The sequence below is a fragment of the Saccoglossus kowalevskii genome, chromosome 3 (assembly GCF_978046115.1).
Source record: "Saccoglossus kowalevskii chromosome 3, keSacKowa6.1, whole genome shotgun sequence".
In the NCBI taxonomy this organism is placed as follows: Eukaryota; Metazoa; Hemichordata; class Enteropneusta; family Harrimaniidae; genus Saccoglossus; species Saccoglossus kowalevskii.
Genome location: NC_140643.1, coordinates 2,428,003 through 2,452,926, shown reverse-complemented (window position 1 = coordinate 2,452,926; position 24,924 = coordinate 2,428,003). Strand labels below are relative to the sequence as shown.

At 38.9% G+C, this 24,924-nt stretch overlaps 1 protein-coding gene across 2 annotated transcripts in view; it reads left to right on the top strand.

Moving 5' to 3' along the window:
• LOC102801624 (cyclic nucleotide-binding domain-containing protein 2-like) overlaps nucleotides 1–24,924 on the top strand; it is a 222,325-nt gene that overhangs the window by 69,306 nt on the left and 128,095 nt on the right. For both annotated transcript variants that reach the window (XM_085496687.1, XM_085496689.1), the window contains one exon: nucleotides 3,089–3,159. In XM_085496687.1, the coding sequence (XP_085352813.1) occupies nucleotides 3,089–3,159 (71 nt within the window). The remainder of the gene's footprint in view (nucleotides 1–3,088; nucleotides 3,160–24,924) is intronic.

Genomic DNA, 24,924 nt, shown 5'->3' with positions numbered 1-24,924 from the left:
CTTGAATAGTAAGCGCCCTCGTTAATCTACTGTCCTGAAACGGTTTTAAAGTAAGAGCTTCGTCGCCGACGATAACATGACGTTGGTCGGAGTTATATGTATAACCAGGAATGAGCAAGCAAGCAAGATTTACGTCCTTACCTGCGATGATATCGCGATGTACAGCCGGTGAGACCAATTCAACGTGTTGGATCTGTTCTGACAAAGTTCCCTGACTATGAAGCAAACTGTTTTCGATGGACGATTCATGGGAGTGAATGTTCGAGTTGGCATATTGCGTTTGGTTAGAAATTAAATTGGATGGTTGCTCGCGTATAATCACACTTGCGCCATGTTGATGTTGTTGTCTGTGTGTCGCCAGGTCGTTGACGTGAGTACAGCAATGGTCGTGAGGGCGCTGTTGTTGCTGAGCATTTATGATGTTTGTAAGATTTGTAACTGCCGCTTGGAGTTCTGAAAACATCGCGGGAGTTATAACTGTGCCGCTGGTACTTGGTTGGTCATGTTGAGGTGAGGCCGAAACAACCACTCCAGGAGAAACGGGTAGGCAATCGGCGTTGTTAGCTTCCTGTACTGCAGGTCTATGTAGTACTGTAATGTCGTCGATGTTTCTTTGTTCCAAGACTATTTCATCAGGCGTCCGTGTTGTCGAGCGTGTCACTGGACGAGTATAAGGCTGGATACGTGGTGGGGCATTACTCCGTGGACGACGTCCTTTACCTCTTGGTGCCATTGTAAACGTATATTAGTAGTTGAAAGCCGAACAATTACGCCGAGTAGATGAAATAATGAGTTGTAAAAAGCAATTGATTGAAAACAAAACGATGCTCACTAAGCGTGGCTAAATACATGAATGACTAAGACAAAGGCACACAAAAGAAAGAAATTAGCAAGGGACGCTAGGGGATGTGTGCAAAAAGACATTGATTGGTCCGCAAAAAACAAAGCTGTGGTAGGTAAACAAAGCTGTGATAGGTCAAAATAAACAAGCTGTGATAGGCTGAAGGCAAGACGGCCAGAATCCAGATTAGACTCCAAGCTCAGGGCGTTTTACAAAATCGATTTTAGCAAGACAAAATCACACATAATATCACACTTAGGTATAGTGTTTGTCATATGCCATGATAATAATAATATATCACTTGATATAGTGTTTGTCATATGCCATGATAATAATAATATGTCACTTAGGTATAGTGTTTGTCATATGCCATGATAATTATAATATCTCACTTAGGTATAGTGTTTGTCATATGCCATGATAATAATAATATCTCACTTGATATAGTGTTTGTCATATGCCATGATAATAATAATATCCCACTTGATATAGTGTTTGTCATATGCCATGATAATAATAATATCTCACTTAGGTATAGTGTTCGTCATATGCCATGATAATAATAATATCTCACTTAGTTATAGTGTTTGTCATATGCCATGATAATAATAATATCTCACTTGATATAGTGTTTGTCATATGCCATGACAATAATAATATCTCACTTAGGTATAGTGTTTGTCATATGCCATGATGATAATAATATCACACTTAGGTATAGTGTTCGTCATATGCCATGATAATAATAATATCTCACTTAGTTATAGTGTTTGTCATATGCCATGATAATAATAATATCTCACTTGATATAGTGTTTGTCATATGCCATGATAATAATAATATCTCACTTAGGTATAGTGTTTGTCATATGCCATGATGATAATAATATCACACTTAGGTATAGTGTTTGTCATATGCCATGATAATAATAATATTTCACTTAGGTATAGTGTTTGTCATATGCCATGATAATAATAATAATATGTCACTTAGGTATAGTTTTGTCATATGCCATGATAATTATAATATCTCACTTAGGTATAGTGTTTGTCATTATCCATGATAATAATAATAATATGTCACTTAGGTATAATTTTGTCACATGCCATGATAATAATAGTATCTCACTTAGGTATAGTGTTTGTCATTAGCCATGAAAATAATAATATATCACTTGATATAGTGTTTGTCATATGCCATGATAATTATAATATCTCACTTAGATATAATGTTTGTCATTAGCCATGATAATAATAATAATATCTCACTTAGGTATAGTGTCCGTCATATGCCATGATAATAATAATATTTCACTTGATATAGTGTTTGTCATATGCCATGATAATAATAATATGTCACTTAGGTATAGTGTTTGTCATATGCCATGATAATAATAATATCTCACTTGATATAGTGTTTGTCATATGCCATGATAATAATAATATGTCACTTAGGTATAGTGTTTGTCATATGCCATGATAATTATAATATCTAACTTAGGTATAGTGTTTGTCATATGCCATGACAATAATAATATCTCACTTAGGTACAGTGTTTGTCATATGCCATGATGATAATAATATCACACTTAGGTATAGTGTTTGTCATATGCCATGGTAATAATATTATCTCACTTAGGAATAGTGTTTGTCATATGCCATGATAATATTATAATCTCACTTAGGTATAATATTCGTCATATGCCATGATAATAATAATATCTCACTTGGGTATTGTGTCCGTCATATGCCATGATAATAATAATATCTCACTTAGGTATAGTGTCCGTCATATGCCATGATAATAATAATATCTCACTTAGGTATAGTGTCCGTCATATGCCATGCTAATAATAATATCTCACTTGATATAGTGTTTGTCATATGCCATGATAATAATAATAATATCTCACTTAGGTATAGTGTTTGTCATATGCCATGATAATAATAATATCTCACTTAGGTATAGTGTTTGTCATATGCCATGATAATAATAATATCTCACTTTGGTATAGTGTCCGTCATATGCCATGATAATAATAATATCTCACTTAGGTATAGTGTTTGTCATATGCCATGATAATAATAATATCTCACTTAGGTATAGTGTTTCTCATGTGCCATGATAATAATAATATCTCACTAAGGTATAGTGTTTGTCATATACCATGATAATAATAATATCTCACTTAGGTATAGTGTTTCTGATACGCTTGGTACTTTACAGTTTTTATAAATATCTTAACAGGATTATATCGATATATTCATGAGTGGGGGATTAGAAACGCTTTCCGAAACTGAAAATCTGGAATTTTTGAGGTTCGTTTTATTGTTTATCCTCATATTAAAGAGCGGTGGCCGTCGCGCCGCGTCCTTTTCGATATGGGAAGCATATCGACGTACACAACACGTTGCGTGACGACTGCCGCCCTTTAAATACATACACACAAAGGCCAATAATGTATGGAATGTAGTTTCCCGGGTCAAGATTTTCTGCAGTATAAGTTTAGATTACCCCTAATTCCTCTGGTCTAGATTGCTTACAGTCCTGGCCCAGACTTCTGCCCATAGTCCAAACTGGCTGTAGGTCCGTTGGTTTATGTTGTCATCAACCCTATGGTCAAAATTGTCTTACAGTTCCCAGGGTCGTGATTGTTTGTATTCCTCTGATCACATTATTTGTAGTCCCCAATGTCGAGATTCCATGTGGTCCCCACGGTTCATATTGCCTGTAGTCCCCAGTGTTCATATTGCCTGTAGTCCTATCCTAGTGTTCATATCGCCTGTAGTGCCTAGTGTTCATATTGCCTGCAGTCCCTAGTGTTCATATTGCCTGTAGTACACATGGTTCATATTGCCTGCAATCCCTAGTGATCATATTGGATGTTGTACCTGGTGTTCATATTTATTGCCTGTAGCACCTAGTGTTCATATTGCCTGTAGTCCCTCGTGTTCATATTGCCTGTAGTTCTTAGTGTCCATATTGATTGTTGTACCTAGTGTTCATATTGTCTGTAGTCCCTGGTGTTCATATTGCCTGTAGTACCTAGTGTTCATATTGCCTGTAGTCCCTAGTGTTTATATTGCCTGTTGTACCTAGTGTTTATATTGCCTTTTGTACCTAGTGTTTATATTGTCTGTTGTACCTTGTGTTCATATTGCTTGTAGTCCCTAGTGATCATATTGCATGTTGTACCTAGTGTTAATATTGCTAGTTGTACCTTGTGTTCATATTGCCTGTAGTCCATATTGTTCATATTGCCTGTAGTACCTAGTGATCATAGTGCCTGTTGTCCTCAGTGATCATATTGCCTGTAGTACCAAGTGTTCATATTAGATGTAGTCCCTAGTGTTCATATCAGCTGTAGTCCCTAGTGTTCATATTGCCTGTATTTCCTAGTGTTCATATTGCCTGTAGTCCATAGTGTTCATATTGCTTGTAGTCCCTAGTGTTCATATTGCCTGTAGTCCCTAGTGTTCATATTGCCTGTATTTACTAGTGTTCATATTGCCTGTAGTCTCTAGTGTTCATATTGCCTGTAGTATCTAGTGTTCATATTGCCTGTAGTATCTAGTGTTCATATTGCCTGTAGTATCTAGTGTTCATATTGCCTGTATTCCCTAGTGTTCATATTGCCTGCAGTCCCTAGTGTACATATTGCCTGTAGTCCCTAGTGTGGATATTGCATGTAGTTCCTAGTGTTCATATTAGCTGAACTTCCTAGTGTTCATATTATCTGTAGTCCCTAGTGTACATATTGCCTGTAGTCCCAAGCGTGGATATTGCATGTAGTCCCTATTGTTCATATTGCCTGTAGTCCCTAGTGATCATATTGCCTGTAGTCCATAGTGTTCATATTGCCTCTAGTAGCCAGCTTTCATAATGCCTGTAGTCCCTAGTGATCATATTGCCTGTAGTACCTAGTAATCATATTGTCTGTTGTCCCTAGTGTCCATATTGCCTGTAGTAACTAGTGATCATATTGCCTGTTGTACCTTGTGTTTATATTGCCTGTTGTACCTAGTGTTTATATTTTCTCTTGATCCTATTGCCTGTAGTCCCTAGTATTTATATTGTCCGCAGTCCCTAGTGTTCATATTGCCCTAGTACGCAGTGATCATATTGCCTGTTGTCACTAGTGATCATATTGCCTGTTGTCCCTGGTGTTCATATTGCCTGTAATCCCTAGTGTTTATATCGCCTGTAGTACCAAGTGATCATATTGCCTGTAGTACCTAGGGTTCATATTGCCTGTAGTCCCTAGTGTTCATATTGCCTGTTGTCCCTTGTGTTCATATCGCCTTAGTTCTTAGTGTTTATATTGCCTGTTGTCCCTAGTGTTCATATTGTCTGTAGTACCCAGCTTTAATAATGCCTGTAGTCCCAAGTGTTTATATTGCCTGTTGTACCTAGTGTCCATATTGCCTGTAGTCCCTATTGATCATACTGCCTGTTGTACCTTGTGTCTATATTGCCTGTTGTACCTAATGTTTATATTTTCTCTTGTTCATATTGTCTTAGTCCCTAGTATTTATATTGTCCGCTGTCCCTAGTGTTCATATTGCCTGTAGTACCTAGTGTTCATATTGCCTGTAGTCCCTAGTGATCTTATTGCCTGTAGTCTCTAATGATCTTATTGCCTGTAGTCCCTAGTGTTCATTTTGCCTGTAGTTCCTAGTGTTCATTTTGCCTGTAGTACCTAGTGTTCATATTGCCTGTAGTCCCTAGTGATCTTATTGCCTGTAGTCTCTAATGATCTTATTGCCTGTAGTCCCTAGTGTTCATTTTGCCTGTAGTTCCTAGTGTTCATTTTGCCTGTAGTACCTAGTGTTCATATTGCCTGTAGTCCCTAGTGATCTTATTGCCTGTAGTCTCTAATGATCTTATTGCCTGTAGTCCCTAGTGTTCATATTGCCTGTAGTCCCTAGTGATCTTATTGCCTGTAGTCTCTAATGATCATATTGCCTTTAGTACCTAGTGTTCATATTGCCTGTAGTCCCTAGTGTTCATATTGCCTTTTGTACCTGACCTGGTGTTCATATTGCCTGTAGTCCCTAGCGTTCATTGTCCCTGTAGTCCCTAGTGTTCATATTGCCTGTAGTCCCTAGTGTTTATATCGCCTGTAGTACCTAGTGATCATATTGCCTGTAGTCCCTAGTGTCCATATTACCTGTAGTTTCAGTGATCATATTGCCTTTTGTACCTAGTGTTCATATTGCCTGTTGTCCCTAGTGTTCCTATTGCCTGTAATCCCCTGTGTTCATATTGCCTGTAGTCAAAGTGATCATATTGCCTTTTGTACATAGTGTTCATATTGCCTGCAGTCCCTAGTGTTCATATTGCCTGTAGTACACACGGTTCATATTGCCTGCAATCCCTAGTGATCATATTGGATGTTGTACCTGGTGTTCATATTTATTGCCTGTAGCACCTAGTGTTCATATTGCCTGTAGTCCCTCGTGTTCATATTGCCTGTAGTTCTTAGTGTCCATATTGATTGTTGTACCTAGTGTTCATATTGTCTGTAGTCCCTGGTGTTCATATTGCCTGTAGTACCTAGTGTTCATATTGCCTGTAGTCCCTAGTGTTTATATTGCCTGTTGTACCTAGTGTTTATATTGCCTTTTGTACCTAGTGTTTATATTGTCTGTTGTACCTTGTGTTCATATTGCCTGTAGTCCCTATTGTCCATATTGCTTGTAGTCCCTAGTGTTTATATTGCCTGTAGTACCTAGTGATCATAGTGCCTGTTGTCCTCAGTGTTTATATTGCCTGTTGTACCTAGTGTTTATATTGCCTTTTGTACCTAGTGTTTATATTGTCTGTTGTACCTTGTGTTCATATTGCTTGTAGTCCCTAGTGATCATATTGCATGTTGTACCTAGTGTTAATATTGCTAGTTGTACCTTGTGTTCATATTGCCTGTAGTCCCTATTGTCCATATTGCCTGTAGTCCCTAGTATTCATATTGCCTGTAGTACCAAGTGTTCATATTAGATGTAGTCCCTAGTGTTCATATCAGCTGTAGTCCCTAGTGTTCATATTGCCTGTATTTCCTAGTGTTCATATTGCCTGTAGTCCCTAGTGTTCATATTGCTTGTAGTCCCTAGTGTTCATATTGCCTGTAGTCCCTAGTGTTCATATTGCCTGTATTTACTAGTGTTCATATTGCCTGTAGTCTCTATTGTCCATATTGCTTGTAGTCCCTAGTGTTCATATTGCCTGTAGTCTCTAGTGTTCATATTGCCTGTAGTATCTAGTGTTCATATTGCCTGTAGTCCCTAGTGTTCATATTGCCTGTATTTACTAGTGTTCATATTGCCTGTATTTACTAGTGTTCATATTGCCTGTAGTCTCTATTGTCCATATTGCTTGTAGTCCCTAGTGTTCATATTGCCTGTAGTCTCTAGTGTTCATATTGCCTGTAGTATCTAGTGTTCATATTGCCTGTAGTCCCTAGTGTTCATATTGCCTGTATTTACTAGTGTTCATATTGCCTGTATTTACTAGTGTTCATATTGCCTGTAGTCTCTATTGTCCATATTGCTTGTAGTCCCTAGTGTTCATATTGCCTGTAGTCCCTAGTGTTCTTATTGCCTGTAGTCCCTAGTGTTCATATTGCCTGTAGTCCCTAGTGTCTATATTGCATGTAGTACCTAGTGTTCATATTGCCTGTAGTCCCTAGTGTTTATATTGCCTGTTGTACCTAGTGTTTATATTGCCTTTTGTACCTAGTGTTTATATTGTCTGTTGTACCTTGTGTTCATATTGCCTGTAGTCCCTATTGTCCATATTGCTTGTAGTCCCTAGTGTTTATATTGCCTGTAGTACCTAGTGATCATAGTGCCTGTTGTCCTCAGTGTTTATATTGCCTGTTGTACCTAGTGTTTATATTGCCTTTTGTACCTAGTGTTTATATTGTCTGTTGTACCTTGTGTTCATATTGCTTGTAGTCCCTAGTGATCATATTGCATGTTGTACCTAGTGTTAATATTGCTAGTTGTACCTTGTGTTCATATTGCCTGTAGTCCCTATTGTCCATATTGCCTGTAGTCCCTAGTATTCATATTGCCTGTAGTACCAAGTGTTCATATTAGATGTAGTCCCTAGTGTTCATATCAGCTGTAGTCCCTAGTGTTCATATTGCCTGTATTTCCTAGTGTTCATATTGCCTGTAGTCCCTAGTGTTCATATTGCTTGTAGTCCCTAGTGTTCATATTGCCTGTAGTCCCTAGTGTTCATATTGCCTGTATTTACTAGTGTTCATATTGCCTGTAGTCTCTATTGTCCATATTGCTTGTAGTCCCTAGTGTTCATATTGCCTGTAGTCTCTAGTGTTCATATTGCCTGTAGTATCTAGTGTTCATATTGCCTGTAGTCCCTAGTGTTCATATTGCCTGTATTTACTAGTGTTCATATTGCCTGTATTTACTAGTGTTCATATTGCCTGTAGTCTCTATTGTCCATATTGCTTGTAGTCCCTAGTGTTCATATTGCCTGTAGTCTCTAGTGTTCATATTGCCTGTAGTATCTAGTGTTCATATTGCCTGTAGTCCCTAGTGTTCATATTGCCTGTATTTACTAGTGTTCATATTGCCTGTATTTACTAGTGTTCATATTGCCTGTAGTCTCTATTGTCCATATTGCTTGTAGTCCCTAGTGTTCATATTGCCTGTAGTCCCTAGTGTTCATATTGCCTGTAGTCCCTAGTGTTCATATTGCCTGTAGTCCCTAGTGTCTATATTGCATGTAGTCCCTAGTGATCATATTGGATGTTGTACCTGGTGTTCATATTGCCTGTAGTCCCTAGTGTTCATATTGCCTGTTGTACCTTGTGTTCATAGTGCCTGTAGTCTCTATTGTCCATATTGCCAGTTGTTCCTAGTGTTCATATTGCTTGTAGTACCTAGCTTTTATAATGCCTGTAGTCCCCAGTGAATATATTGCCTGTTGTACCTAGTGTTTATATCAGCTGTAGTTCTAGTGTTCATATTGACTGTGGTCCCTTGTGATCATATTGGCTGTTGTACCTTGTGTTCATATTGCCTGTTGCACCTAGTGGTTAAGTTGTCTCTTGTTTATATTGTCCATATTGCCTGTAGTCCCTAGTGTTTATATTGTCTGTATTCCCTAGTGTTCATATTATCTACAGTCACTAGTGTTCATATTAGCTGAAGTACCTATTGTTCATATTTGCTGTAGTCCCTCGTGTTACTACTTGCTGTAGTTCCTGGTGTTCATATCGCCTGTAGTCTCTAGTGTTCATATTGCCTTTTGTACCTAGTGTTCATATCAGCTGTAGTTCTAGTGTTCATATTGTCTGTAGTACCTAGTGTTCATATTACCTGTAGTCCATAGTGTTCATATTGCATGTAGTGCCTAATGTTCATATTAGCTGTAGTTTCTAGTGTTCATATTGTCTGTAGTACCTAGTGTTCATATTACCTGTAGTCCATAGTGTTCATATTGCCTGTAGTGCCTAATGTTCATATTAGCTGTAGTTTCTAGTGTTCATATTGCCTGTAGTCCCTAGTGTTCATATTGCCTGTTGTACCTAGTGTTTTGTGTTGTCTCTTGTTTATATTGTCCACATTGCCTGTAGTCCCTAGTGTTTATATTGTCTGCAGTTCCTAGTATTCATATTGCTTGTAGTTCTTAGTGTTCATATTGCCTGTAGTACCTAGTGTTCATATTGCCTGTAGTCTCTAGTGTTCATATTGCCTGTTGTGCCTGGTGTTCATATTAGCTGTAGTTTCTAGTGTTCATATTGCCTGTAGTCCCTAGTGATCATACTGGATGTTGTACCTGGTGTTCATATTGCCTGTAGTCCCTAGTGTTCATATTGCCTGTTGTACCTTGTGTTCATATTGCCTGCTGTACCTAGTGTTCATATTACCTGTAGTCCATAGTGTTCATATTGCCTGTAGTGCCTAATGTTCATATTAGCTGTAGTTTCTAGTGTTCATATTGCCTGTAGTCCCTAGTGTTCATATTGCCTGTTGTACCTAGTGTTTTGTGTTGTCTCTTGTTTATATTGTCCACATTGCCTGTAGTCCCTAGTGTTTATATTGTCTGCAGTCCCTAGTATTCATATTGCTTGTAGTTCTTAGTGTTCATATTGCATGTAGTCCCAAGTGTTCATTTTGCCTGTAGTCCCTAGTGTTCATATTGCCTGTTGTGCCTGGTGTTCATATTGCCTGTAGTCCCTAATGTTCTTATTGCCTGTTGTCCCTAGTGTTCATATTAGCTGTAGTTCCTAGTGTTCATATTGCATGTAGTCCCTAGTGATCATATTGGATGTTGTACCTGGTGTTCATATTGCCTGTAGTCCCTAGTGTTCATATTGCCTGTTGTACCTTGTGTTCATAGTGCCTGTAGTCCCTATTGTCCATATTGCCAGTTGTTCCTAGTGTTCATATTGCATGTAGTTCTTAGTGTCCATATTGATTGTAGTTCCTAGTGTTCATATTGCCTGTAGTCCCTAGTGTTCATATTGCCTGTTGTACCTTGTGTTCATAGTGCCTGTTGTCCCTATTGTCCATATTGCCAGTTGTTCCTAGTGTTCATATTGCATGTAGTACCTAGCTTTTATATCAGCTGTAGTTCTAGTGTTCATATTGACTGTGGTCCCTTGTGATCATATTGGCTGTTGTACCTTGTGTTCATATTGCCTGTTGCACCTAGTGGTTAAGTTGTCTCTTGTTTATATTGTCCATATTGCCTGTAGTCCCTAGTGTTCATATGAGCTGTAGTTCCTGGTGTTCATATCGCCTGTAGTCTCTAGTGTTCATATTGCCTTTTGTACCTAGTGTTCATATCAGCTGTAGTTCTAGTGTTCATATTGTCTGTAGTACCTAGTGTTCATATTACCTGTAGTCCATAGTGTTCATATTGCATGTAGTGCCTAATGTTCATATTAGCTGTAGTTTCTAGTGTTCATATTGTCTGTAGTACCTAGTGTTCATATTACCTGTAGTCCATAGTGTTCATATTGCCTGTAGTGCCTAATGTTCATATTAGCTGTAGTTTCTAGTGTTCATATTGCCTGTAGTCCCTAGTGTTCATATTGCCTGTTGTACCTAGTGTTTTGTGTTGTCTCTTGTTTATATTGTCCACATTGCCTGTAGTCCCTAGTGTTTATATTGTCTGCAGTTCCTAGTATTCATATTGCTTGTAGTTCTTAGTGTTCATATTGCCTGTAGTACCTAGTGTTCATATTGCCTGTAGTCTCTAGTGTTCATATTGCCTGTTGTGCCTGGTGTTCATATTAGCTGTAGTTTCTAGTGTTCATATTGCCTGTAGTCCCTAGTGATCATACTGGATGTTGTACCTGGTGTTCATATTGCCTGTAGTCCCTAGTGTTCATATTGCCTGTTGTACCTTGTGTTCATATTGCCTGCTGTACCTAGTGTTCATATTACCTGTAGTCCATAGTGTTCATATTGCCTGTAGTGCCTAATGTTCATATTAGCTGTAGTTTCTAGTGTTCATATTGCCTGTAGTCCCTAGTGTTCATATTGCCTGTTGTACCTAGTGTTTTGTGTTGTCTCTTGTTTATATTGTCCACATTGCCTGTAGTCCTTAGTGTTTATATTGTCTGCAGTCCCTAGTATTCATATTGCTTGTAGTTCTTAGTGTTCATATTGCATGTAGTCCCAAGTGTTCATTTTGCCTGTAGTCCCTAGTGTTCATATTGCCTGTTGTGCCTGGTGTTCATATTGCCTGTAGTCCCTAATGTTCTTATTGCCTGTTGTCCCTAGTGTTCATATTAGCTGTAGTTCCTAGTGTTCATATTGCATGTAGTCCCTAGTGATCATATTGGATGTTGTACCTGGTGTTCATATTGCCTGTAGTCCCTAGTGTTCATATTGCCTGTTGTACCTTGTGTTCATAGTGCCTGTAGTCCCTATTGTCCATATTGCCAGTTGTTCCTAGTGTTCATATTGCATGTAGTTCTTAGTGTCCATATTGATTGTAGTTCCTAGTGTTCATATTGCCTGTAGTCCCTAGTGTTCATATTGCCTGTTGTACCTTGTGTTCATAGTGCCTGTTGTCCCTATTGTCCATATTGCCAGTTGTTCCTAGTGTTCATATTGCATGTAGTACCTAGCTTTTATATCAGCTGTAGTTCTAGTGTTCATATTGACTGTGGTCCCTTGTGATCATATTGGCTGTTGTACCTTGTGTTCATATTGCCTGTTGCACCTAGTGGTTAAGTTGTCTCTTGTTTATATTGTCCATATTGCCTGTAGTCCCTAGTGTTTATATTGTCTGTATTCCCTAGTGTTCATATTATCTACAGTCACTAGTGTTCATATTAGCTGTAGTACCTATTGTTCATATTTGCTGTAGTCCCTCGTGTTACTACTTGCTGTTGTCCCTATTGTTCATTTTGCCTGTAGTACATAATGTTCATATTAGCTGTAGTTCCTAGTGTTCATATTGCCTGTAGTCCCTTGTGATTATATTAGCTGTTGTACCTTGTGTTCATATTGCCTGTTGCATCTAGTGGTTATGTTGTCTCTTGTTCATATTGTCTATATTGCCTGTAGTCCATAGTGTTCATAGTGCCTGTAAAACCTAGTGTCCATATTGCCTGTAGTCCCCAGTGTTCATATTGCCTGTAGTCCCTAGTGTTCATATTGCCTGTAGTCCATAGTGTTCATATCAGCTTTAGTTCTAGTGTTCATATTGCCTGTAGTCTCTAGTGTTCATATTAGCTTTAGTCCCTAGTGTTCATATTGCCTTTTGTACCTAGTGTTCATATCAGCTGTAGTTCTAGTGTTCATATTGCCTGTAGTACCTAGTGTTCATATTACCTGTAATCCATAGTGTTCATATTGCCTGTAGTGCCTAATGTTCATATTAGCTGTAGTTTCTAGTGTTCATATTGTCTGTAGTACCTAGTGTTCATATTACCTGTAGTCCATAGTGTTCATATTGCCTGTAGTGCCTAATGTTCATATTAGCTGTAGTTTCTAGTGTTCATATTGCCTGTAGTCCCTAGTGTTTATATTGTCTGCAGTTCCTAGTATTCATATTGCTTGTAGTTCTTAGTGTTCATATCGCATGTAGTCCCTAGTGTTCATATTGCCTGTAGTCTCTAGTGTTCATATTGCCTGTTGTGCCTGGTGTTCATATTAGCTGTAGTTTCTAGTGTTCATATTGCCTGTAGTCCCTAGTGATCATACTGGATGTTGTACCTGGTGTTCATATTGCCTGTAGTCTCTAGTGTTCATATTGCCTGTTGTACCTTGTGTTCATATTGCCTGTTGTACCTAGTGTTCATATTACCTGTAGTCCATAGTGTTCATATTGCCTGTAGTGCCTAATGTTCATATTAGCTGTAGTTTCTAGTGTTCATATTGCCTGTAGTCCCTAGTGTTCATATTGCCTGTTGTACCTAGTGTTTTGTGTTGTCTCTTGTTTATATTGTCCACATTGCCTGTAGTCCCTAGTGTTTATATTGTCTGCAGTCCCTAGTATTCATATTGCTTGTAGTTCTTAGTGTTCATATTGCATGTAGTCCCAAGTGTTCATTTTGCCTGTAGTCCCTAGTGTTCATATTGCCTGTTGTGCCTGGTGTTCATATTGCCTGTAGTCCCTAATGTTCTTATTGCCTGTTGTCCCTAGTGTTCATATTAGCTGTAGTTCCTAGTGTTCATATTGCATGTAGTCCCTAGTGATCATATTGGATGTTGTACCTGGTGTTCATATTGCCTGTAGTCCCTAGTGTTCATATTGCCTGTTGTACCTTGTGTTCATAGTGCCTGTAGTCCCTATTGTCCATATTGCCAGTTGTTCCTAGTGTTCATATTGCATGTAGTTCTTAGTGTCCATATTGATTGTAGTTCCTAGTGTTCATATTGCCTGTAGTCCCTAGTGTTCATAATGCATGTATTACCTAGTGCTCATATTGCCTGTAGTCCCTAGTGTTCATAATGCATGTAGTACCTAGTGTTCATATTGCCTGTAGTCTCTAGTGTTCATAATGCATGTAGTCCCTAGTGTTCTTAATGCATGTAATCCCTAGTGATCATAATGCATGTAGTACCTAGTGTTCATAATGCATGTAGTACCTAGTGTTCATATTGCATGTAGTACATAGTGTTCATAATGCATGTATTACTTAGTGTTCATAATGCATGTAGTATCTAGTGTTCATAATGCATGTAGTCCCTAGTGTTCATAATGCATGTAGTCCCTAGTGTCCATAATGCATGTAGTACCTAGTGTTCATATTGCCTATAGTCACTAGTGTTCATAATGCATGTAGTACCTAGTGTTCATATTGCCTGTAGTCCCTAGTGTTGATAATGCATGTAGTACCCAGTTTCCATATTGCCTGTAGTCCCTAGTGTGCATATTGCCTGTAGTCCCTAGTGTTCATATTGTCTGTAGTACCTAGTGTTCATATTGCCTGTAGTCCGTAGTGTTCATAATGCATGTAGTACCTTCTGTTCATATTGTCTGTAGTCCCTAGCGTCCATATTGCCTGTAGTTTCTAGTGTTCATAATGCATGTAGTCCCTAGTGTTCGTATTCTCTGTAGTCCCTAGTGTTCATAATGCATGTAGTCCATAGTGTTCATAATGCATGTAGTACCAAGTGTTCATAATGCATGTAGTACCTAGTGTTCATTATGCATGTAGTCCGTAGTGTTCATAATGCATGTAGTACCTTCTGTTCATATTGTCTGTAGTCCCTAGCGTCCATATTGCCTGTAGTTTCTAGTGTTCATATTGCCTGTAGTCCCTAATGTTCATATTGCCTGTTGTACCTAGTGTTTTGTGTTGTCTCTTGTTTATATTGTCCACATTGCATGTAGTCCCTAGTGTTTATATTGTCTGCAGTTCCTAGTATTCATATTGCTTGTAGTTCTTAGTGTTCATATCGCATGTAGTCCCTAGTGTTCATATTGCCTGTAGTCCCTAGTGATCATACTGGATGTTGTACCTGGTGTTCATATTGCCCGTAGTCCCTAGTGTTCATATTGCCTGTTGTACCTTGTGTTCTTATTGCCTGTTGTACCTAGTGTTCATATTACCTGTAGTCCATAGTGTTCATATTGCCTGTAGTGCCTAATGTTTATATTAGCTGTAGTTTCTAGTGTTCATATTGCCTGTAGTCCCTAGTGTTCATATTGCCTTTTGTACCTAGTGTTTTGTGTTGTCTCTTGTTTATATTGTACACATTGCCTGTAGTCCCTAGTGTTTATATTGTCTGCAGTCCCTAGTATTCATATTGCTTGTAGTTCTTAGTGTTCATATTGCATGTAGTCCCAAGTGTTCATTTTGCCTGTAGTCCCTAGTGTTCATATTGCCTGTTGTGCCTGGTGTTCATATTAGCTGTAGTCCCTAGTGTTTATATTGTCTGCAGTCCCTAGTATTCATATTGCTTGTAGTTCTTAGTGTTCATATTGCATGTAGTCCCAAGTGTTCATTTTGCCTGTAGTCCCTAGTGTTCATATTGCCTGTTGTGCCTGGTGTTCATATTAGCTGTAGTCCCTAGTTTTCATATTGCCTGCAGTCTCTAGTGTTTATATTGCCTGTAGTCCCTATTATTCATATTGCCTGTTGTACCTAGCGTTTATATTGCCTGTTGTACCTAGTGTTCATATTGCCTGTAGTCTCTAGTGTTCATATTGACTGTAGTACCTAGTGTTCATATTGGCTTTGGTCTCTAGTGTTAATATTTGCTGTTGTCCATAGTGTTTATATTGCCTGTAGTCCCTAGTGTTCATATTGAATGTAGTTTCTAGTTTTCATATTGTCTGTAGTCCCTAGTGTTCATATTGCTTGTTGTGCCTTGTGTTCATATTGCCTTAGTCCCTAGTGTTCATATTGCCTGTAGTCCCTAGTTTTCATATTGCCTGTAGTACCTAGTGTTCATATTGCCTGTAGTCCCTAGTGTCCATATTGCGTGTAGTCCCCAGTGTTCATAATGCATGTAGTACATGGTGTTCATATTGCCTGTAGTCCCTAGTGATCATATTGCCTGTAGTTCCGAGTGTTCATTTTGCCTGTAATACCTAGTGTCCATATTGCGTGTAGTCCCCAGTGTTCATAATGCATGTAGTCCCTAGTGTTCATATTGCCTGTAGTCCCTAGTTTTCATATTGCCTGTAGTCTCTAGTGTTTATATTGCCTGTAGTCCCTAGTATTCATATTTCCTGTTGTACCTAGTGTTTATATTGCCTGTAGTACCTAATGTTCATTATGCCTGTAGTCCCTAATGCTCATATTGCCTGTAGTCCCTAGTGTTCATAATGCATGTAGTACCTACTGTTCATATTGCCTGAAGTCCCTAGTGTTCATATTGCCTGTTGTACCTAGTGTTCATATCAGCTGTACTTCTAGTGTTCATATTGAATGTAGTCCCTAGTGTTCATATTAGCTTTAGTCCATAGTGTTCATATTGCCTGTACTACCTAGTGTTCATATGAGCTGTAGTCCCTAGTGTTAATATTTGCTGTAGTCCCTAGTGTTCATATTGCCTGTTGTCCCTAGTGTTCATATTAGCTTTATTCCCTAGTGTTCATATTGTCTGTAGTACCTAGTGTTCATATTAGCAGTAGTCCCCAGTGATCATATTGGCTGTTGTAACTGGTGTTCATATTGCCGTTGTACCTAGTGTTTATGTTGTCTCTTGTTCATATTGTTCATATTGCCTGTAGTTCTAAGTGTTCATATTGCCTGTTGTACCTAGTGTTTATATTGTCTCTTGATCCTATTGCCTGTAGTCCCTAGTATTTATATTGTCCGATGTCTCGAGTGTTCATATTGCCTGTAGTTCTAAGTGTTCATATTGCCTGTTGTACCTAGTGTTTATATTGTCTCTTGATCCTATTGCCTGTAGTCCCTAGTATTTATATTGTCCGATGTCCCTAGTGATCATATTGCCTGTAGTCCCTAGGGTTCATATTGTCTAGTCCCTAGTGTTCATGTTAGCTGTAGTCCCTAGTTTTCATATTGCCTGTAGTTTCTAGTGTTCATATTGCCTGTAGTTTCTAGTGTTCATATTGCCTGTAGTCACTAGTGTTGACATTGCCTGTAGTCCCTAGTGTTCATATTGCCTGTAGTTCCTGGTGTTTATATTGCATGTAGTCTATAGTGTTCATATTGTCAGTAGTACCTGGTGTTCATATTGCCTGTAGTCCCGAGTGTTCATTTTGCCTGTAGTCCCTAGTGTTCATATTGCCTGTAGTCCCTAGCGTTCATATTGCCTGTAGTACATTATGTTCATATGAGCTGTAGTTCCTGGTGTTCATATTGCCTGTTGTACCTAGTGTTCATATCAGCTGTAGTTCTAGTGTTCATATTGCCTGTAGTCCCTAGTATTCATATTAGCTTTAGTCCCTAGTGTTCATATTGCCTGTAGTACCTAGTGTTCATATTAGCTGTAGTCCCTAGTGTAATATTTGCTGTTGTCCCTAGTGTTCATATTGCCTGTAGTCCCTAGCGATCATATTAGCTGTAGTCCCTTCTTTCCATATTGCCTGTAGTTTCAGTGATCATATTGCCCTTTGTACCTGGTGTTCATACTGCATGTAGTCACTAGTGTTCATATTGACTGTAGTCCCTAGTGTTCATATTGCCTGTAGTCCCTAGTGTCCATATTGCGTGTAGTTCCGAGTGTTCATTTTGCCTGTAATACCTAGTGTCCATATTGCGTGTAGTCCCCAGTGTTCATAATGCATGTAGTCCCTAGTGTTCATATTGCCTGTAGTCCCTAGTTTTCATATTGCCTGTAGTCTCTAGTGTTTATATTGCCTGTAGTCCCTAGTATTCATATTGCCTGTTGTACCTAATGTTTATTATGCCTGTAGTCCCTAATGTTCATATTGCCTGTAGTCCCTAGTGTTCATAATGCATGTAGTACCTACTGTTCATATTGCCTGAAGTCCCTAGTGTTCATATTGCCTGTTGTACCTAGTGTTCATATCAGCTGTACTTCTAGTGTTCATATTGAATGTAGTCCCTAGTGTTCATATTAGCTTTAGTCCATAGTGTTCATATTGCCTGTACTACCTAGTGTTCATATGAGCTGTAGTCCCTAGTGTTAATATTTGCTGTAGTCCCTAGTGTTCATATTGCCTGTTGTCCCTAGTGTTCATATTAGCTTTATTCCCTAGTGTTCATATTGTCTGTAGTACCTAGTGTTCTTATTAGCAGTAGTCCCCAGTGATCATATTGCCTGTTGTACCTGGTGTTCATATTGCCGTTGTACCTAGTGTTTATGTTGTCTCTTGTTCATATTGTTCATATTGCCTGTAGTTCTTAGTGTTCATATTGCCTGTTGTACCTAGTGTTTATATTGTCTCTTGATCCTATTGCCTGTAGTCCCTAGTATTTATATTGTCCGATGTCTCGAGTGTTCATATTGCCTGTAGTCCCTAGTGATCATATTGCCTGTAGCCCCTTGTTTTCATATTGCGTGTAGTCCCTAGTGTTCATATTGTCTAGTCCCTAGTGTTCATGTTAGCTGTAGTCCCAAGTGTTCATATTGCCTGTAGTCACTAGTGTTGACATTGCCTGTAGTCCCTAGTGTTCATATTGCCTGTAGTTCCTGGTGTTTATATTGCATGTAGTCTATAGTGTTCATATTGTCAGTAGTACGTGGTGTTCATATTGCCTGTAGTCCCGAGTGTTCATTTTGCCTGTAGTCCCTAGTGTTCATATTGCCTGTTGTGCCTTGTGTTCACATTGCTTGTAGTCCCTAGTGTTCATATTGCCTGTAGTCCCTAGTGTTCATATTGCATGTAGTCCCTAGTTTTCATATTGCCTGTAGTCGCTAGTGTTTATATTGCCTGTAGTCCCTAGTATTCATATTGCCTGTTGTACCTAGTGTTCATATTGCCTGTTGTACCTAGTGTTCATATTGCCTGTAGTCTCTAGTGTTCATATTGCCTGTAGTACCTAATGTTCATATTGCATGTAGTCCCTCGCTTTCATATTGCCTGTAGTCCCTCGTGTTCATATTGTCTGTAGTATCTAGTGTTCATATTAGCTTTGGTCTCTCGTGTTAATATTTGCTGTTGTCCCTAGTGTTCATATTGCCTGTAGTACCTAATGTTTATATTGCCTGTAGTCCCTAGTATTCATATTGCCTGTTGTACCTAGTGTTCATATTGCCTGTTGTACCTAGTGTTCATATTGCCTGTAGTCTCTAGTGTTCATATTGACTGTAGTGTTCATATTAGCTTTGGTCTCTCGTGTTAATATTTGCTGTTGTCCCTAGTGTTCATATTGCCTGTAGTACCTAATGTTCATATTGTCTGTAGTCCCTAGTGTTCATAATGCACGTAGTACCTACTGTTCATATTGCCTGAAGTCCCTAGTGTTCATATTGCCTATAGTTCTCTGTGTTCATATTGCCTGTAGTCCCTAGTGTTCATATTGTCTATAGTCCCTAGTGTTCATATTAGCTGTAGTCCCTAGCGTTCATATTGCCTGTTGTACCTAGTGTTCATATGAGCTGTAGTCCCTAGTGTTAATATTTGCTGTAGTCCCTAGTGTTCATATTGCCTGTAGTCCCTAGTGTTCCTATCAGCTGTAGTTCTAGTGTTCATATTGCCTGTAGTCCCTAGTGTTCATATTAGCTTTAGTCCCTAGTGTTCATATTGTCTGTAGTACCTAGTGTTCATATTAGCTGTAGTCCCCAGTGATAATATTGGCTGTTGTACCTGGTGTTCATATTGCCGTTGTACCTAGTGTTTATGTTGTCTCTTGTTCATATTGTCCATATTGCCTGTAGTTCTTAGTGTTCATATTGCATGTAGTTGCTCGTGTTCATATTGTCTGTAGTCCGTGGTGTTCATATTGCCTGTAGTCCCTATCGTTCATATTGCCTGTAGTACATTATGTTCATATGAGCTTTAGTCCCTAGTGTTCATATTGCCTGTAGTCCCTAGCGATCATATTAGCTGTAGTCCCTATTTTCCATATTGCCTGTAGTTTCAGTGATCATATTGCCTTTTGTACCTGGTGTTCATACTGCATGTAGTCACTAGTGTTCATATTGACTGTAGTCCCTAGTGTTCATATTGCCTGTAGTCCCTAGTGTCCATATTGCGTGTAGTCCTCAGTGTTCATAATGCATGTAGTACCTAGTGTTCATATTGCCTGTAGTCCCTAGTGATCATATTGCCTGTAGTCCCGAGTGTTCATATTGCCTGTAGTAGCTAGTGTTTATATTGCCTATAGTTCCCTGTGTTCATATTGCCTGTAGTCCATAGTGTTCATATTGTCTATAGTCCCTAGTGTTCATATTAGCTGTCGTCCCTAGCGTTCATATTGCATGTAGTCCCTTGTGTTCATATTGCCTGTAATACCTAGTGTCCATATTGTCTGTAGTCCCTAGTGTTTATATTGTCTGCAGCCCCTAGTGTTCATATTGCCTGTAATACCTAGTGTCCATATTGTCTGTAGTCCCTAGTGTTCATAATGCATGTATTACCTAGTGATCATATTGCTTGTAGTCCCTAGTGTTCATATTGCCTGTTGTATCTAGTGTTTATGTTGTCTCTTGTTCATATTTTCCATATTGCCTGTAGTCCGTAGTGTTTATATTGTCTGCAGTCCCTAGTGTCCATATTGCCTGTAGTACCTACTGTTCATATTACCTGTAGTACCTAGTGTTCATAATGCCTGTAGTCGCTAGTGTTCATATTACCTGTAGTCTCTAGTGTTCATATTGCCTGTTGTGCCTGGTGTTCATATTAGCTGTATTTTCTAGTGTTCATATTGCCTGTAGTCCTTAGTGTTCATATTGCCTGTTGTACCTAGTGATCATATTGCTTGTAGTCCCGAGTGTTCATTTTGCCTGTAATACCTAGTGTCCATATTGCGTGTAGTCCCCAGTGTTCATAATGCATGTAGTACCTAGTGTTCATATTGCCTGTCGTCCCTAGTGATCATGTTGCATGTAGTCCCTGGTGTTCATATTGCCTGTAGTAGCTAGTGTTCATATTGCCTATAGTTCCCTGTGTTCATATTGCCTGTAGTCCATAGTGTTCATTTTGCCTGTAGTCCCTAGTGTTCATATTAGCTGTAGTCCCTAGCGTTCATATTGCATGTAGTCCCTTGTGTCCATATTGTCTGTAGTCCCTAGTGTTTATATTGTCTGCAGCCCCTAGTGTTCATATTGCCTGTAATACCTAGTGTCCATATTGTCTGTAGTCTCTACTGTTCATATTACCTGTAGTACCTAGTGTTCATATTGACTGTAGTCGCTAGTGTTCATATTACCTGTAGTCTCTAGTGTTCATATTGCCTGTTGTGCCTGGTGTTCATATTAGCTGTATTTTCTAGTGTTCATATTGCCTGTAGTCCTTAGTGTTCATATTGCCTGTTGTACCTAGTGTTCATATTACCTGTAGTCCATAGTGTTCATATTGACTGTAGTGCCTAATGTTCATATTAGCTGTAGTTTCTAGTGTTCATATTGCCTGTAGTCCCTAGTGTTCATATTGCATGTTGTACCTAGTGTTTTGTGTTGTCTCTTGTTTATATTGTCCACATTGCCTGTAGTCCCTAGTGTTTATATTGTCTGCAGTCCCTAGTATTCATATTGCTTGTAGTTCTTAGTGTTCATATTGCATGTAGTCCCAAGTGTTCATTTTGCCTGTAGTCCCTAGTGTTCATATTGCCTGTTGTGCCTGGTGTTCATATTGCCTGTAGTCCCTAATGTTCTTATTGCCTGTTGTCCCTAGTGTTCATATTAGCTGTAGTTCCTAGTGTTCATATTGCATGTAGTCCCTAGTGATCATATTGGATGTTGTACCTGGTGTTCATATTGCCTGTAGTCCCTAGTGTTCATATTGCCTGTTGTCCCTAGTGTTCATATTGCATGTAGTCCCTAGTGATCATATTGGATGTTGTACCTGGTGTTCATATTGCCTGTAGTCCCTAGTGTTCATATTGCCTGTTGTCCCTAGTGTTCATATTGCATGTAGTCCCTAGTGATCATATTGGATGTTGTACCTGGTGTTCATATTGCCTGTAGTCCCTAGTGTTCATATTGCCTGTTGTACCTTGTGTTCATAGTGCCTGTAGTCCCTATTGTCCATATTGCCAGTTGTTCCTAGTGTTCATATTGCATGTAGTACCTAGCTTTTATAATGCCTGTAGTCCCCAGTGAATATATTGCCTGTTGTACCTAGTGTTTATATCAGCTGTAGTTCTAGTGTTCATATTGACTGTGGTCCCTTGTGATCATATTGGCTGTTGTACCTTGTGGTCATATTGCCTGTTGCATCTAGTGGTTATGTTGTCTCTTGTTCATATTGTCCATATTGCCTGTAGTCCATAGTGTTCATAGTGCCTGTAAAACCTAGTGTCCATATTGCCTGTAGTCCCCAGTGTTCATATTGCCTGTAGTCCCTAGTGTTCATATTGCCTGTAGTCCATAGTGTTCATATCAGCTTTAGTTCTAGTGTTCATATTGCCTGTAGTCTCTAGTGTTCATATTAGCTTTAGTCCCTAGTGTTCATATTGCCTGTAGTACCTAATGTTCATATGAGCTGTAGTTCCTGGTGTTCATATCGCCTGTAGTCTCTAGTGTTCATATTGCCTTTTGTACCTAGTGTTCATATCAGCTGTAGTTCTAGTGTTCATATTGCCTGTAGTACCTAGTGTTCATATTACCTGTAGTCCATAGTGTTCATATTGCCTGTAGTGCCTAATGTTCATATTAGCTATAGTTTCTAGTGTTCAGATTGCCTGTAGTCCCTAGTGTTCATATTGCCTGTTGCATCTAGTGGTTATGTTGTCTCTTGTTCATATTGTCCATATTGCCTGTAGTCCATAGTGTTCATAGTGCCTGTAAAACCTAGTGTCCATATTGCCTGTAGTCCCCAGTGTTCATATTGCCTGTAGTCCCTAGTGTTCATATTGCCTGTAGTCCATAGTGTTCATATCAGCTTTAGTTCTAGTGTTCATATTGACTGTAATCTCTAGTGTTCATATTAGCTTTAGTCCCTAGTGTTCATATTGCCTGTAGTACCTAATGTTCATATGAGCTGTAGTTCCTGGTGTTCATATCGCCTGTAGTCTCTAGTGTTCATATTGCCTTTTGTACCTAGTGTTCATATCAGCTGTAGTTCTAGTGTTCATATTGCCTGTAGTACCTAGTGTTCATATTAGCTGTAGTCCCTAGTGTTAATATGTGCTGCTGTACCTGGTGTTCATATTGCCTGTAGTCCCTAGTGTTCATAATGCATGTATTACCTAGTGTTCATATTGCCTGTAGTCCCTCATGTTCATATCGCATGTAGTCCCTAGTGTTCATAATGCATGTAGTCACTGGTGTTCATATTGCATGTAGTCCCTAGTGTTCATATTGCCTGTAGTCCATAGTGTTCATATTGCCTGTAGTCCCTATTCATCACATTGCCTGTAGTCCATAGTGTTCATATTGCCTGTAGTCCCTAGTCATCATATTGCCTGTAGTCCCTAGTGTTCATAATGCATGTGGTACCTAGTGTTCATATTGCCTTTAGTCCATAGTGTTCATATTGCCTGTAGTCCCTAGTGTTCATATTGCCTGTAGTCTCTAGTGTTCATATTAGCTTTAGTCCCTAGTGTTCATATTGCCTGTAGTACCTAATTTTCATATGAGCTGTAGTTCCTGGTGTTCATATCGCCTGTAGTCTCTAGTGTTCATATTGCCTTTTGTACCTAGTGTTCATATCAGCTGTAGTTCTAGTGTTCATATTGCCTGTAGTACCTAGTGTTCATATTACCTGTAGTCCATAGTGTTCATATTGCCTGTAGTACCTAATGTTCATATTAGCTGTAGTTTCTAGTGTTCATATTGTCTGTAGTACCTAGTGTTCATATTACCTGTAGTCCATAGTGTTCATATTGCCTGTTGTACCTAGTGTTTTGTGTTGTCTCTTGTTTATATTGTCCACATTGCCTGTAGTCCCTAGTGTTTATATTGTCTGCAGTTCCTAGTATTCATATTGCTTGTAGTTCTTAGTGTTCATATTGCATGTAGTCCCTAATGTTCTTATTGCCTGTTGTCCCTAGTGTTCATATTAGCTGTAGTTCCTAGTGTTCATATTGCATGTAGTCCCTAGTGATCATATTGGATGTTGTACCTGGTGTTCATATTGCCTGTAGTCCCTAGTGTTCATAATGCATGTATTACCTAGTGTTCATATTGCCTGTAGTCCCTCATGTTCATATCGCATGTAGTCCCTAGTGTTCATAATGCATGTAGTCCCTGGTGTTCATATTGCATGTAGTCCCTAGTGTTCATATTGCCTGTAGTCCATAGTGTTCATATTGCCTGTAGTCCCTATTCATCACATTGCCTGTAGTCCATAGTGTTCATATTGCCTGTAGTCCCTAGTCATCATATTGCCTGTAGTCCCTAGTGTTCATAATGCATGTGGTACCTAGTGTTCATATTGCCTGTAGTCCATAGTGTTCATATTGCCTGTAGTCCCTAGTGTTCATATTGCCTGTAGTCTCTAGTGTTCATATTAGCTTTAGTCCCTAGTGTTCATATTGCCTGTAGTACCTAATTTTCATATGAGCTGTAGTTCCTGGTGTTCATATCGCCTGTAGTCTCTAGTGTTCATATTGCCTTTTGTACCTAGTGTTCATATCAGCTGTAGTTCTAGTGTTCATATTGCCTGTAGTACCTAGTGTTCATATTACCTGTAGTCCATAGTGTTCATATTGCCTGTAGTACCTAATGTTCATATTAGCTGTAGTTTCTAGTGTTCATATTGTCTGTAGTACCTAGTGTTCATATTACCTGTAGTCCATAGTGTTCATATTGCCTGTTGTACCTAGTGTTTTGTGTTGTCTCTTGTTTATATTGTCCACATTGCCTGTAGTCCCTAGTGTTTATATTGTCTGCAGTTCCTAGTATTCATATTGCTTGTAGTTCTTAGTGTTCATATTGCATGTAGTCCCTAATGTTCTTATTGCCTGTTGTCCCTAGTGTTCATTTTAGCTGTAGTTCCTAGTGTTCATATTGCATGTAGTCCCTAGTGATCATATTGGATGTTGTACCTGGTGTTCATATTGCCTGTAGTCCCTAGTGTTCATATTGCCTGTTGTACCTTGT